This window comes from Amphimedon queenslandica, unplaced genomic scaffold, assembly GCF_000090795.2.
Source record: "Amphimedon queenslandica unplaced genomic scaffold, v1.1 AMPQUscaffold_13344, whole genome shotgun sequence".
Classification (NCBI taxonomy): Eukaryota; Metazoa; Porifera; class Demospongiae; order Haplosclerida; family Niphatidae; genus Amphimedon; species Amphimedon queenslandica.
The window spans coordinates 88,657-104,016 of record NW_003546420.1 but is presented as its reverse complement, the minus strand read 5'-3'; the positions used below and the strand labels follow the sequence as shown (position 1 = coordinate 104,016).

At 38.5% G+C, this 15,360-nt stretch overlaps 3 protein-coding genes across 3 annotated transcripts; 2 read left to right on the top strand and 1 right to left on the bottom strand.

Annotated features, from left to right (window-relative positions):
• Nucleotides 1-2: 2 nt before the first annotated feature.
• On the top strand, nt 3-3,977 carry LOC100639739 (DNA primase small subunit-like). Its single transcript, XM_019998015.1, has 12 exons — nt 3-191; nt 375-529; nt 783-889; nt 2,372-2,445; nt 2,496-2,632; nt 2,697-2,755; nt 2,809-2,916; nt 2,969-3,065; nt 3,171-3,285; nt 3,390-3,503; nt 3,613-3,708; nt 3,756-3,977. The coding sequence occupies exons 1-12, from the start codon at nt 44-46 to the stop codon at nt 3,776-3,778; spliced, it is 1,233 nt and encodes a 410-aa protein (XP_019853574.1). The 5' UTR covers nt 3-43; the 3' UTR covers nt 3,779-3,977.
• Nucleotides 3,784-8,533, bottom strand: LOC100637087 (RNA cytidine acetyltransferase-like). The gene is made up of 19 exons (XM_019998011.1): nt 8,249-8,533; nt 7,931-8,197; nt 7,693-7,877; nt 7,477-7,591; nt 6,983-7,224; nt 6,318-6,929; nt 6,057-6,270; nt 5,780-5,881; nt 5,653-5,727; nt 5,391-5,501; nt 5,233-5,351; nt 5,124-5,172; nt 4,998-5,079; nt 4,668-4,883; nt 4,567-4,622; nt 4,471-4,521; nt 4,189-4,421; nt 4,064-4,141; nt 3,784-4,016 (listed from the first exon to the last, which is right to left on the bottom strand). Exons 1-19 carry the CDS (start codon nt 8,354-8,356, stop codon nt 3,926-3,928), a joined length of 3,006 nt encoding a protein of 1,001 aa, XP_019853570.1. The 5' UTR covers nt 8,357-8,533; the 3' UTR covers nt 3,784-3,925.
• A 342-nt stretch (nt 8,534-8,875) lies between these two features.
• Nucleotides 8,876-15,307, top strand: LOC100639615 (cat eye syndrome critical region protein 2-like). Its single transcript, XM_019998033.1, has 12 exons — nt 8,876-9,117; nt 9,272-9,360; nt 9,623-9,732; nt 9,832-9,927; nt 10,275-10,362; nt 10,877-11,254; nt 11,303-11,380; nt 11,433-11,754; nt 12,085-12,242; nt 12,657-13,959; nt 14,005-14,517; nt 14,591-15,307. The coding sequence occupies exons 1-12, from the start codon at nt 9,111-9,113 to the stop codon at nt 14,992-14,994; spliced, it is 3,546 nt and encodes a 1,181-aa protein (XP_019853592.1). The 5' UTR covers nt 8,876-9,110; the 3' UTR covers nt 14,995-15,307.
• The last annotated feature ends 53 nt before the right edge of the window (nt 15,308-15,360 follow it).

The window sequence follows — 15,360 nt, the reverse complement described above, 5'->3', positions numbered from 1 at the left end:
CGGGCTCAGTCCGGCCCACCATTTGGCGGGAAATACATATAAAATGGAGGGTAGTTCATCTTCTTCACCTGCTCCTGGGCTTAAGTCCGCCTTCTCCTCAGAGTATGATCGTTCTCAGCTTCCTGACCTTTTAAAGTTCTATTACTCCTGGATATTTCCTTATCAGAAATATTACGAGTGGCTCTGCTATGGTATGCACCGCCCACTCAAAGTACATGTAACTGAATATGTACATGTACATTAATTAAGAGGGTTGTACTATAATTACTCTCGGCTGGTTTAGCAGCTGGTTTTAATACGAAATGTCCCTCCATACATTATTGTGTTGCTCCACCTGCTACTGCTAATACTTCATGTTAATGTTCTTTTTGAAGATGAGGATAGTTTCAGCCACAGAGAGTTCTCCTTCACGTTGGAAGATGACGTTTATGTCCGTTATCAGTCGTTTGACTCCTGCTCTGCTCTCAAGGAAGGAATTAGGAAGAACTGTCCATTTAAAATTGATATTGGAGCCATTTTTAATCACAAGGTCATTACATGTTATTATTATTATTATTATTATTATTATTATTATTATTATTATTATTATTATTATTATTATTATTATTATTATTATTATTAATATTATTATTATTATTATTATTATTATTATTATTATTATTATTATTATTATTATTAAAAAAAAAAAAAAAAAAATTATTAATATTATTATTATTAATATTATTATTATTAATATTATTATTATTATTATTATTATTATTATTTTAATTATTCTTCAATAGCCTAGGATACACAAGTCCATTCAGCCAGGAAACTTTAGAGCCGAGAGCAAAGAGCTGGTCTTTGATATTGATATGACCGACTATGACGACATAAGAACCTGCTGCAGGTACCAACCAACAGAATGAGTTTATAGGATAGGACCGTGGGCTAGCCTTGGGTATCTTTCTGAATTTTGGCATTTTCTTAAAATGGCCATAACTTGAAAAATTATGTATTGGAATCAGCTCAAACTTTCTACACAGCATAAGGGCATCAATATGTATCAGAAAATGTAATAAAAATTTGGGGTGATTTTGGAGCCATTTTTGGAAAAAAACCATGGGCTATAGCCTTGGGTATTTCTCTGAATTTTGCCATTTTCTTAAAATGGCCGTAAGTTGAAAAACTGAAGTCAGAATCAACTCAAACTTTCTACACAACATAAGTACATGTATATGATTTAGAAAACGTAATAAAATTGAGAAATATTTTACTTGTGAATTTTTGTAAAATTTTGGAAAAATCCCTGTACTATAGTACAGGGACTTTTGTCCGATTTTTGAGCAACTTTTAAAAATCATAAAAAATCCAAACTTGATCGGAATCAGCTGAAACTTTCTACACAACATAAGTACATGTATATGCATCAGAAAATGTAATAAAATTGAGAAATATTTTACTTGTGAATTTTTGTGAAATTTTAGAAAAATCCCTGTACTATAGTACAGGGACTTTTGTCCGATTTTTGAGCAACTTTAAAAAATCATAAAAAATCCAAACTTGATCGGAATCAGCTCAAACTTTCTACACAACATAAGTACATGTATATGCATCAGAAAATGTAATAAAATTGAGGAATTTTCTACTTGTCAATTTTTGTGAAATTTTAGAAAAATCCCTGTACTATAGTACAGGGACTTTTGTCCGATTTTTGAGCAACTTTTAAAAAATTATAAAAATTAATCCAAACTTGATCGGAATCAGCTCAAACTTTCTACACAACATAAGTACATGTATATGCATCAGAAAATGTAATAAAATTCAGGAATTTTTTACTTGTCAATTTTTGTGAAATTTTAGAAAAATCCCTGTACTATAGTACAGGGACTTTTGTCCGATTTTTGAGCAACTTTTAAAAAATCATAAAAAATCCAAACTTGATCGGAATCAGCTCAAACTTTCTACACAACATAAGTACATGTATATGCATCAGAAAATGTAATAAAATTCAGGAATTTTTTACTTGTCAATTTTTGTGAAATTTTAGAAAAATCCCTGTACTATAGTACAGGGACTTTTGTCCGATTTTTGAGCAACTTTTAAAAAATCATAAAAAATCCAAACTTGATCGGAATCAGCTCAAACTTTCTACACAGCATAAGTACATGTATATGCATCAGAAAATGTAATAAAATTCAGGAATTTTTTACTTGTCAATTTTTGTGAAATTTTAGAAAAATCCCTGTACTATACAGGGACTTTTGTCCGATTTTTGAGCAACTTTTAAAAAATCATAAAAAATCCAAACTTGATCGGAATCAGCTCAAACTTTCTACACAGCATAAGGGAATTGATATGTGTGTAATACTATTTTATTTATTTATTTTAGTGATGCTAATATTTGTCACAATTGTTGGACGTTTGTCAAAATTGCCATCAAAATCATTGACAGGGCCCTCAGTGGTAACTGATTATTAATTGAAAGGTTCTTTTTAATTATTAATTTATTGTAGAGGACTTTGGTTTTTCCCATCGTCTTTGGGTTTACAGCGGAAGGAGAGGAGTCCATTGCTGGGTCTGTGACCCTCAGGCTAGGAAACTGAGTCAGTCAGCAAGAACTGCCATTGCAGAGTATCTTACGCTAGTTAAAGTGAGTCTCTCTCTCTCTCTGTATACAGTGAGCCTGTGGTGAGTTTATTATTTAATTGTTAAAGGGAAACGATCAACAAGTGAAGAAGGTCAGTCTAAAGCAGCCAATCCATCCTTCAATAAAGTAGAGATACCTTCACCACTAGTAGGTACTAATGGACTCTCTCTCTCTATTAGTAATGCCTTGGGTATCATTGATGAATATATTGAGACACTAGTGATGGAACAGGACTACCTTTCCTCTGAGGAAAGATGCAACAAACTTGTAAGATGTCTCCCAAGAAGGTACTTGTGTGTGTGATGATAAAATAATAATTGATTTCAACTGTTTTTAAAGATATTCTGAACAGTTACAGGAAGATTGGAAAGCTAGAAATGAAACGTCATGGACAAGATGGCAACGGATGGAGTCAGTACTAAACAGAGATACTGATGTATGTTTATTCATGTACAGATTTGCCTGTCTGGGTTAAGGATAATGATGATGATGATGATGATGATGATGATGATGATAATGATGATGATGTGTTTGTTATTAGGATAGAACATGCAAGGAGGTGAAGCTACAGTACTCTTACCCTCGTCTTGATGTTAATGTCACTAAAGGTCTCAACCATTTGCTGAAGAGTCCTTTATGTGTCCACCCTAAGACAGGTCAGTACTACTGATGGTCCCTTCAGTAAACACTTCACTAATGTTACTTTGATTGATGAATATTAGTACAAAAATTGACAGGATTGACCATCAAATTTTTACAGGCAGAGTCTGTGTTCCTATTAATTTGAAAGAGATTGATGATTTTGATCCGTTTGCTGTCCCGACAGTCAGTCAGTTGTGCCACGAGTTTGAAACCAGAACTGATGGGAAGAAAGGTCAGTCTATACTTTAATGCTCTACTCAATGACCAGTTCATGTATCTGGTAATGAATGGAGAATGGATACTCTCCCTCCCACTGGTTAATGTCCTTATTCTCTTGCTAGATTATCATTGTACATCACTGGCTCCTTATATGACGACTTTTGTTCATTTTGTCACGTCTCTTCAAAGTTCCTCATCAGCTCAGAGAAGGAAATCAGGTACTTGTGTTGACATTATTATTAATTTTTTTAATATTTTCTTGTAGGAGCAACTAGTATGGACTTTTAGCTCAGTTTTGTTTCAATTTCAAACACTTTTTGATTTTTAAACATAAACTTTATTATACAGAGAGAGAGAGGCAGTAACTATATATTAACAATAGGAGTCCATGAAGGACTACTAGACACAATAAATGAATGATTTATAGATTAAGTTCTAGTTGTGCTTGCCCTTTTTCTGTTTCTTAAATTTCTTTATTTTCTTATCATTCGAATCTTCATCAACTGCTGAAACTCTTCGTTTTGACCTTGAGACAGCAATCAATATCACATGTGCATTAATTAGAACTGTTACCTAGCAACACTAACGATATTCATATCTTTCCCAGAGGAGAGAGCATCAGTCCAGCCATCGTCAGCATCAATAGCAAACCTATAAAATAAACCACATCCACTAGCAGCTAAACCACACCTACTCACTCTGATAAATCACTATTCTTCATTTTGAGTTCTTTTGAAACGGAATCTGCTGCTTTAGTTAGCTCCGCCTCGAGCCCTTCCTTGAGTGGGCGTGTCTCAGGAGGTGGGGCTAAAGATGGAGGGAGCTCTTTGGCAATGACCTCCTCTTTTATTGAATTGAAACTCGAAACAAATTTACGAATACAGCGATTAAATAGAGCCATTAACTGGGATATGGGTAGTTGTAATTCCGACTATTAATAATAATAATAATAATAATGATACATTGCCCCTCCCACTTACCTCTAGTGTCTCTATCCTCTTGTGCTGTAGTCCAATTCTAATGAGAATAGACTAAAAAAGACAATTAAAGTTTAAAATAATTAATAATTCAAAAACCTTTTGAATTAATGACAACGAGAATGAAACCTTGTTAGTAAAATAAAGGAGAGACACTAAAATAAATAAATTAATTAAATTATGATAAAAGTTGGTCGTACACTTTGGAATTAGATCAGTGACAAGATGATAGTCAGCCATGTTACGAGAGTAGAGATCGAGCCTCTTGAGGTCGTAATTATTGAAATGAGTCATCAACTGATCGTGTGAGAGGTGACATAACTCTAGTCCCTTAGCTTGAAGGAGAGAGAGGGCCAGGGAGGCAGGGAACTCAGAAAATTGGAACGAAAGTAGATACAGAAAGCGATTACAAAAATCTAAAAATAGAACACAACACAAAACCATGTACCATGTACATGTACATATATGTGCATCAGATCAAGCAATGAAAGGTGTACAGTAGACGGTTAGTTTATAAAGGTCTAGAGTACCTTTGTGATACTGGTAGAGCCAGTCAGAGTCAGTATCTAGGGTCCTTATCATTATGCAGGAGTGCTCTCCCGTCAAATCATTCTATAAATAGACACGTAACCATGACAACGATTAGCCACACCTACCGGAGTCTGTCTGAGGTACACTGGACAAAAACCAGCTCTCTTCCAAAACCTAACGAAACAATTAATAATTATTAATTATTAATTATTAATTGAAATAACCCACACCCACTTTAATAACTGAGGTGTGAGTCCGTATGACACGCCTACATAATCCAATGATTCTGGAACCCTCTCCGATAGTTTAGTTAATAATGGGGGGAGGTTTGAACGAGGAACAATGACATCATCCTAATTAATAATTAATAATAATCAATGAATATTAATTACCTTTTCAATTGGTTTTGAAGTGTCCATTTCATTAGTGTCTTCTTCAAGATTAGGGAACTTCCCTTCGTAATAATTCACTAACAGCTGCAACGCCTGAGACCCATAACCCATCTATGGAGAATCAGTATACTAACACATAAAGCACATCTACTGCAATGAATCAGAGAATGAAGAGTCATTAGTTACAGTTACAGTTACATGGAGTAGTAACAGTTACAGTTAGTTACAGTTACAGTATGTCATGTATGCAGTAGTGACTCACTCCAATAACATCTGGATGTGTTGCAATACGAACAATTCTAACACCAGAAAGACTTGGAAAATCATGATCAACAAACTAGCGTGTGGTTATACTAATATCAATAAAAGTGGGACTGGTTATTATGAACCTGTTGAGATAAAGTCCATGGTATGAGGTCACCTGATGCTCTCTTCCCCTGGGACAGGCCGGACATTATAGAACCTTTGGATATCTGACCCTCCAAACAAACCTAAGGAGATATGGACAGGGACATGATGAATGAAGGAAGAGGAGGAACACAGTAATGATGATGATCATGATCATGTAGTTAGTTGGGGAACAGTTACAATAATTATATTAAACAGTAAAAGAGTTGATAAGTTTTGATTGACAGAAACTAGAAGTACATGTACCTGTACCTGTACCTGTATTACACAGAGAATGTCAGGGAGTGTAGTCTGCTGGTCGGTCACTGGAGGGAGGAGTACAAACATGTGGTGGGCAGGTGCATCAGAGAGGAGCTGGAGATCATTGGGAGTGTTCTTGTAATGGGAGGAGACATAGAGGGACATCATTTGATGAAGGAAGACCTCAGAAGACTTGTGATATGAGAACAAGGTATCCCGATTAACATAATACCTGGTAGGAAGAGAGAGTTCATTATTAGATTCTTCTAATAAACTAACAGTTGACAGTCTTTGGGAGGAGGGCAGCCTGTTATTATCCTGGAGATATTGGCAGCATCCAAACATAGGACCTTATGTAGCCATTGCTCCACATGATCACCAGATGAATAACGAATAGGCTCAGATAAGGACACCTCATGCAACACACGACCTGATGACAATAATAACAATAATAATAATAAAGTAATTAATTGATTACCTGAGGCTCCACCCCCTACCACACTCTGTCTCCTCAGTTGCTCTATCAGTTTGAGGGACAGTGATCTTCCTGTTCCCTCATATCCATTAACAGTGGAGGCCATGAACACCAGGTAAGGACCCAACAGGTTCTTGACTAGCGGGAGAGGAATAGCAGCTGCTTCATCAATACAGACCAGCTCCGCCTGTTCTAGTTTATGAGAGTCGCTCGGTGAAATATATTGAATAGTTTGTCTGTGCTGGGTGTAAACATTGATCCTAATGACTGCCTTGTTGAACTCAGGGTTGGTGCTCTGTATCACGGTATAGTCCTCATGCTCCTGATAACCCAGAGCATCAAAACCTTTTAAAACAAACTCAAACAAAGTCTTTAGGTTCTCAGGAGATGGACTCGTCACAAATATATTGGAATAACTAATGAATATAATTAAACATTAATTAGTGGGAGGGGCAGGGGAGGGGCTTACCTAAAAGCAACAGCTCCAGCTATAGCAAGACCCAGAGCTGCACTCTTACCCCGCCCCCTGCTTGCCGTGATAGCAACAGTGCTGGATAGAGTCTTTTCAGAAATGGCCTCTATACATTTAAGAACAGCCTTCCCTTGATCAAGAGTCTTGGCAGAGGACAATAAAGAACCGACTGGTTGGGTATCTTGTAAGGATTCCTTGAGAGACTGTAGCTCCACTTGCTGAGACGATAAGGACTCATCCTACAGAATGAATGACACTGCACACCTGGTAATTTAGGAGGAGAGGGTTTCAGCTAATAATTATTAAACTTTTGGTGATTGGTCAGTTTTAATTTGGCAAATTTGTGGTCAAAAGCCATTCAGCATGTACATAATAGTTTAAAATGCTGAGCTTAATTTGGCAAACGGCTATCACAATCACCAAGATATATCCTTCAAAATTACCAGCTGTACAGCACTATTAGCAACAATGTACATGTACATTGGAGGTACTTTTGATTTATGTTGCAATGGCTCAATGGTCTTCATTGCTGATGAGAGAGGAATCACATTCAACTGGTCATCAATCACCAAACAACACTTGGTATCAGCAAGAGATAATATGAACCTACCAAATAATAATAATAATAATAATAATAATAATTATTATTATTATTATTATTATTATTATTATTATTATTATCAATTATCAATTAATTAATAAATTACCTCTCATTAAATCGTCCCACCACATGCTGATGTGCCTCAGTCCTATATCTAGAGTGTACGTCCATTGTCATAGTGTATAGCTGCTTCAGGGACGTCATGTTCTGTAGCAATATCACAATAGCTCCGCCCCCTTCAACAGTCTCTACTGTACGAGCTAACAGGTTGGGAGTAATGGCCTCAAAATCCTAAAAATAATAAATTAATTAATGAATGAATTATTAATTAATTAATTAATTACCTGTAACACACACATCCCATAAGTGTTACCAAGGATACGGTGAGTGTCAGAGTAATAGCAGTATCTTATTGAAGTTGATGATATGAAGAGGTCAAATGGATTCTCATCGCTCCCTTCTGCTGAGCCTGAAGACTTTAACTTCTTCTTCATTTGCTTCATTCTCTTCTTTCGATGAGTGGAGAAACCCAGTTCCTTCTTGTAGCACCAGAGGACGCTGGGACGAGACTTTATGGAAGCCTTACTGAGCATGTGATGCAACAAAACAACCTAATAATATTATTATAGATTAGTTAGTACAGACCTGAGGACTCCACTTACCTGGTCTCGCCCTTTCTCCCCGAGTATGAGAAAGAGGCTCCTGTGCCCTGACTCGACCCCATTCTCAATGAGTGTCTTGATTCTGTTGTCCACTTTCTTTCTAGGCATCTTCTGAGTCGACGGGCTGACAGCACGTGGTCGCTTGAAACCACGCCTTGTACACTCCCCCAGGTTATATTACTCTCCTTTTAGGAGAAGTTTGGGTGTCTCCTTCTCTCTTTAGTCCTTAAGAGTCTCTCTTATGATATAGAGGAGTATAGGAAAGATAGAAAGGAATGGTTTTAGGATTAGGGATCTATGTGAGAAAGCCGCCATTTTGTTTGGTTGTGATTTACAAGTCCGTATATTATTAGTAAAATTGAAATCACCAAAACTTTATACACAAAGGAATGAAAAAATGGCATTTTTTTCATTTTCCGGATACTCCCAAGTGCAAGTATCCGGTAATTTCATTTTTCTCATTCCTTCGTGTATAAAGTTTTGGTGATTTAAATTTTACTAACAATAAACGGAGACTTCTGCGCAAGCGCAGTATGTCACATTCAAGCACCGCCTTTTTTAATTTTTCTGGTCTATCCACAAAAATTTTATCGAGTTGTGTAGTCTCCACCCATTAACTCCTCCTCTTTCTCGCTTGAATATACGTGAGGGTACACACTTACAATAGAGGTGGTTCTCTTCTCTTCTTTTGATTCGAGTAACGACTCTTTTGCCAGTTTTTAGTCTCCAGGTTTCCAGCCTTTAGGCAGAAGCATCTCCCCCAAAACCTTTATTTCTTAGATTTTTCGAAAAGTAAAGATAAGCGGCTCCCGCTTTCCCTCTCTCTCCCTCTCTCTTTCTCTCCTTGCTTTTAAAGAGAAGCATGGACGGTAAGACATTCAAAAACACGTTAATTAGCATTTTGTAGTTTACAAACATCATTGAAATAATAATAATTTGTATATTAAACATTATTGTAATAATTCTTACATCATTATAATTGTAATCATCATCATCATTATTATTATTATTAATTCTTTGCAGATATTCGTAGTTGGTGGGAAGTGCCCTGTATTGCTCATTTTTGTCACATTTTCGCTAAACCTTTCAAACTAGTTGACTTTGATATTGAGGTACTTATACACGTTATAATGATACAAGTACACTTTGTCATGTAACTTATAATAAAGTGCAGTTCACGTCTTCTAATGAATAGATGTAGACATTAATATGAGGTACATTACAAGGACATGTTTGACTTCTATAACATGTACATGTACACACTACCCTACTGTGTAATGACATGTAAGTCATGTTTATATCCGAGCTCTTTCTCTCTCCCTCTCTCTTTCCTTCTCCCCCCCCCCTCTCTCTCTCTCTCTCTCTCTTCCTCAGGAGTTAGAGGACACATTACTACTTGATGAAGTCAAAGATGGCTCCACTCCCTCATTATTGGTCAATCTCTATTGTGGATTGCTGAATGGGATAGTTGATAAAGAAGTCAAGTATGTTTTTAAATATTTAAACCACCAACTACTGCTCTCTCTCTCTCTCTCTCTCTCTCTCTCTCTCTCTCTCTCTCTCTCTCTTTCTCTCTCTCTTAGTGAGGAGAATTGGGAGTTCTTTCTTAAAATGCACTTGCAATGGAGGGTAGATCATCTTGGAGAAGAATGGAATCCCCACAAGGACAAAATTTACAAGTTGGTCATAACGAGATTCGTCTGGCTCTCTTGTCCTAATAGTAGAGACATACTAGTTCTTTCCTTAACCATCAATATGTACATGTATATATTGGACTGATATTGTAGTGTTGTGGTTGAGAATGGATTAGAAAGGCATGAGTTGACTTGGTGGATCATTTACAACCTTTTGATCCATTTAAAATTGAGACAAAATTGGCCAACAAATTTTAATTGTGTGTCACTTTTGAAACCTTTGCCTTATAAAGTTTACATGTACTTGGTACATGTACATGTACCTAATGTTACATGTACATGTACATGTACATGTAGTTAATATTATTTAATGCTACATGTACTTATTGCAGGGATCTGGACACTCGTACTAAGGTTGAGATTCTTCATAAAATGATCCACTGGAGGATGGAGCTGGATGACATTGGTGACCTGCTGAGGGTAAGACTAACTGTGTGTGTGTTTGTGGTTTTGGATTATATCAAAAATGAATGTTGTTTATAAATGTACTGCTCCCTAGTGCCCTCTGAATATTATAAGCTAGAGATTATGCACATTCCTTTTATTCCAACTCCTTCTCAATGATATACAGTACATGCTCTACCACCTGTGCCTCATACAACATCTTGTTTTATCTTAATTCATAATACTAGCTGAGCCTCTACAAGTGCTGCCATTGTTACTGACAATTGACATATTCACTCACCTCCAGTCTACTCTAACATGTACCAGTATACAGTACATGATATCACACTGTCTTAATGTAGCATCCTCCATTAATAGGTGTACTGTGTGTGTATTGTATTAATGATACTGTAGTCCTCTAGTCTACTCTAATATGTACTGTACCTCTATACACAAACTGTATTATATAATAGCACCAGTACAATTACCACTCTATGTGAGGGGCAGTACCCTCCATTGATAGGTGTACTGTGTCTATTGTATTCTGTAGGGTTTAGATGGGCCTACATTACGTGTCCAATCAATTGGTAAAGATGAGTCTGGTAATGTCTACTGGTACTTTTATGGTACGAGGCTCTACCTGGAGACTCCAAAGAAGAAACCTCCTCGTAAAACCAAACAGGACCAGTCCACAGGTCCCAAAGGAAAGAAAGGGCGTGGCTCTAAGACAAATAAGGTCCTGACCCCGCCCCCTCAGACTGACGGAGAGGAGGAGGGTGGGGTCTGGAAGATGGTGTGTTCTACAGTGGAGGAGTGGGAGGAGCTTGTTGAGGACCTGAGCAACACAAAGAGGGGGGAGGGACGGAAACTCTACAATTACATCAACAATGAGCTCCTACCTGATGTACTCCATAGTCTACATCAGAAGGTAGTACTAGTTTAATAACTATTAATTAACTGTTGATTTATTTGTTAGGAGAAGATGTTTAAGAAGAAGTTGTTGGCTGAGATGCCTAGGAGGACATCAGACAGACTAGCACAGAAGGCAGAAGAAGTATTATTTTATTTTTTATTTACTTTAATTTGTTTTTTTATTTGTTTATCAGGAGATATATGAAGCTCTAGCAAGAGAGAAGCAGCGAGAAGAGAACAGACTACTTGAAGCTGAGGAGAGAGCCCAGAAAGAAGCTGAAGCTGAGAGAAAGCACAGGGAGAAGATGGAGGAAGTGATTAAAAGACGTAAAGCAAAAGAAGAGGAACAAATAAAGCAGCGACAAGAGGAGGAGAAGAACTGGTCCCTGGCCATGAGTGGGGAACTGAGTGGACCAAGGCAAGCTGCTATAGGAGCAGTACAAGGAGTAGTAGAGACACAGCATCTCATTGAAGACTCTTACAAAGATGAAGTGCTCTACACTGCCATGTATAAAGGTATGTACATGTACATGTACACATATATTGGTTACTGTACATTGGTTACTGTACATTGGTTACTGTACATTGGTTACTGTACATTGGTTACTGTACATTGGTTACTGTACATTGGTTACTGTACATTGGTTACTGTACATTGGTTACTGTACATTGGTTGAGCATTCTAAATGAGCTGAGAATAGACCTTATACTTGTAATATACAGTAGCTAGGATATGCAGCAACTTTAAAAATTCATAAAAAAATCCAATTTTGATTGTAATCAGCTCAAACTTTCCACACAACATATGTACATGTACATGTATATATTATTATTGTATTTTATTAGTTCTGAGTGGTTTAAGGCGTCACGAGGATGGCTGGGTTTTTGAGGAACCAGTTTCTGAAGACATTGCCCCTGGTTACTTTGATGTAGTTGATAAACCAATGGACTATCAAACTGTGGAAAAGAAAATAGAATCACAGCAATATACCACAAAGGAAGAAGTAAGAAAGAATGTATACAGTGTAGCCTCTTTAATAAGGACACCTTTATAATGAGGACATTTTGTAATGTCCCAAAAGTACCTCTAAAATGAGGACACCTCTGAAATGGTGTCCTTAATAAAGAGGCTACACTGTACATGCATTAAGGACAGGTAGTGTGGATCCAATGGTGTCCTTAATAAAGAGGCTACACTGTACATGTATTAAGGACAGGTAGTGTGGGCCCAATGGTGTCCTTAATAGAGAGGCTACACTGTACATGTATTAAGGACAGGTAGTGTGGGCCCAATGGTGTCCTTAATAGAGAGGCTACACTGTACATGTATTAAGGACAGGTAGTGTGGGCCCAATGGTGTCCTTAATAAAGAGGCTACACTGTACATGTTCATTATTATCATTATCACCTTCCTTTAGTTTGTCACTGACATTGAGCTGATATTTGCCAACTGCAAAGCTTACAACGGAGAAGAGAGTGAGTATTATGCACTGGCTGGAGAGATGGACGAATTATTGAAGAAACTGCTGACAGAACAGTTTGTGGATGAGATGCTTAACAAAGTTGAGGAGGAGGAGGAGGAGGGAAAGAGAGGGAAGAAGAAGAACTCACCCTCTCCTGAACTAACCTCTGAGAGCTCAGAGGAGAGCGAGGAGGAGAGCGAAGTGGATGAGGACGATGATGACACAATTGATAACATTAAAAAGAAAAAGAGAAGCAAGTCCAAAGTAGTCCTGCCTATGTCACACCCCCAACTGATGGGAATGAGACCACAGGTACCAGGAATGAGCCGGGGGATGTTCCCCCCTCCCCACATGATGCGTCCAATGATGTCACCTGAAATGATGGGATACCCCCCTCAGTATCCCTATCCCCCGTACATGCACATGCGCCCGCCCGCCAGGGACATGTATTACCCGCCCCCGGACTACCCTCCTCGTTATCCTTATCCTATGAACGGAGCCCCGCCCCCTTACAGGCAACACATGTATCCTCCTGATTACCCAATGCCTCCAATGGCCCGGGGACCTCATCCAATGGGTGGGGCTATGCCGCCCAATCAATTACATAACCCAAGGGGCGGGGCACCAGTCCCACCCACTCAAATGCCTAATGGACCTCCAATGGAACAAGCCCCACCTGCTAGTGCCCCGCCTACTAATATTCCTAAAAGAGTTAGTTCTCCAAGAGTTTCCAGTACCGTACAGACTCCACCCACTTCTGGTGATGAGCATGATGATGGGCGGAGTCAAGATGAGAATGCTCCACCCAAAGAAGCTCCACTCAAGGAAGATGAGTCTAAGGAGGTGAAGGAGACTGATGATAAAAGTGTTCGTGGTGGGGACACGCCCTCTAACCCTCCTCCCCCTGGATACCCCTATCAGCCACACCCATCAATGTATCCAAATTGGCCTCACCCACAAATGAGAGGGGAATACCCTCCGCCCCCTCACTTGATGAATGAACGTTACTATCAATCAATGAGACATAGAATGCCCCCTGGTGGGAGTTACCCACCCCCTGGGGGAAATTATCCACCCCCTCCCATGGGGGACCATCCCTCAATGTGGAATGGGCACCCACCTTATCCAGGGATGGGCGGGGCTGGTTACACCCCCCAGCAGATGATGATGATGGAGAGACAGAGACGAGCCTATTACGAGTATCAGATGAGGTTAAGAATGAGGGGACCAGGACCACAAACCCCACCCACTCAATCAAGTAAATATAATTAATAACTAATATTATTATTTATTATTAATTTAGGAGCTACTCCACCAAGCTCAGCTTCTCCCAGCAATAAAACAAAAGATCACGTGGCTCCACCTGTAACCACACCCTCTGCTCCACCCACAAATACTGAATCTGCTGAAACTGATAAAGATAAAGTTAATAATAATGAAGATCAGTTGACTAAAGGAGACAGTGAAGATACTAAAGCTACCGGTGGTTCTACTGACAGTAAAGGTGATGATGATGATAAAGATGAAGGAGGAAAACCACAGGATGGTGTCACTAAAGAAGAGTCTAATCATAAAGAAGAGGTTAATCATAAAGGTGACAGTAATTCTAAAGAACCTCCTAAACCAAAGCATTATCCACACCCTTCTCCCCATCCCTCTTGGCCACACCAGTATCATCCCATGATGTCCAACGGTTACGCCCCCCACATGCAGCAGCCTCAGTCGCCTTATCATCACATGTATCCTAGAGGCCACGCCCCTCCTCCCCACCACCACCCGTCCAATCAGATGCAATATCCACCCCATCATTATCCAGGTTAACCACTTAATGCATTGAATCTATTAATAGTAACAATAATCTATTAATCGTAACTTTATCACATTTTTAGATCCTTCCTTTTACGGTCATGGTGGGCGTGGTTACAGTCCAGCGGAAATGGAGCGATGGCAGTACATGGAAATGATGCAAAGACACCACCGCCATCAACAACAACAACAGCAACAACAACAACAACAACAACAACAATGGCTGATGAGTCAACAACAGAGGAGTGGTTCAGGTACTCCTCCAGTCAAGAGATCTAGACCAGATCTGGAGGAAGGGACTCCACCTCTTAAAGACTCCAATACTGACCACACCCACAAGACAGATAGTAACCACACCCAACCACCAGCTTCTACTGAAGCTCCTCCTCCCAGTAAACTAGCTAAGATTGCTCCAGTAGCTGAAGGTGAAGGAGGAAAGGTTAATGGTGTAGCAGGAGAGGAAGATGATGGTGAAAGAGCTGTTTGATCATAATTAATAGTTTTTACACATTATGATACAATAATATTACTAATAATACAATAACATTAATATAGGCATTCATTCATTTCACATACACTCTCCCTCCCTCTCTCTGTCTTAACACAGCACATACAAAACATTTCTGTCATTCATCACAACCTTTTTCTTTTTTTCTAATTATAAAATTTAAAATATATTAAGTAGCATGGCATTCAGTTGATCACTCATTCTTCTGAGTCTCATTTCCTTGCACTGTGTGTGTTCTTAATGTGTGGTGTGGTGTGTTTGATTTGTTGCATTATTATTCATTATAAACTCATGAATGTTTTCACACCCACTGGACCATTTGAGATCTCGAGACAAAGTCTCAAT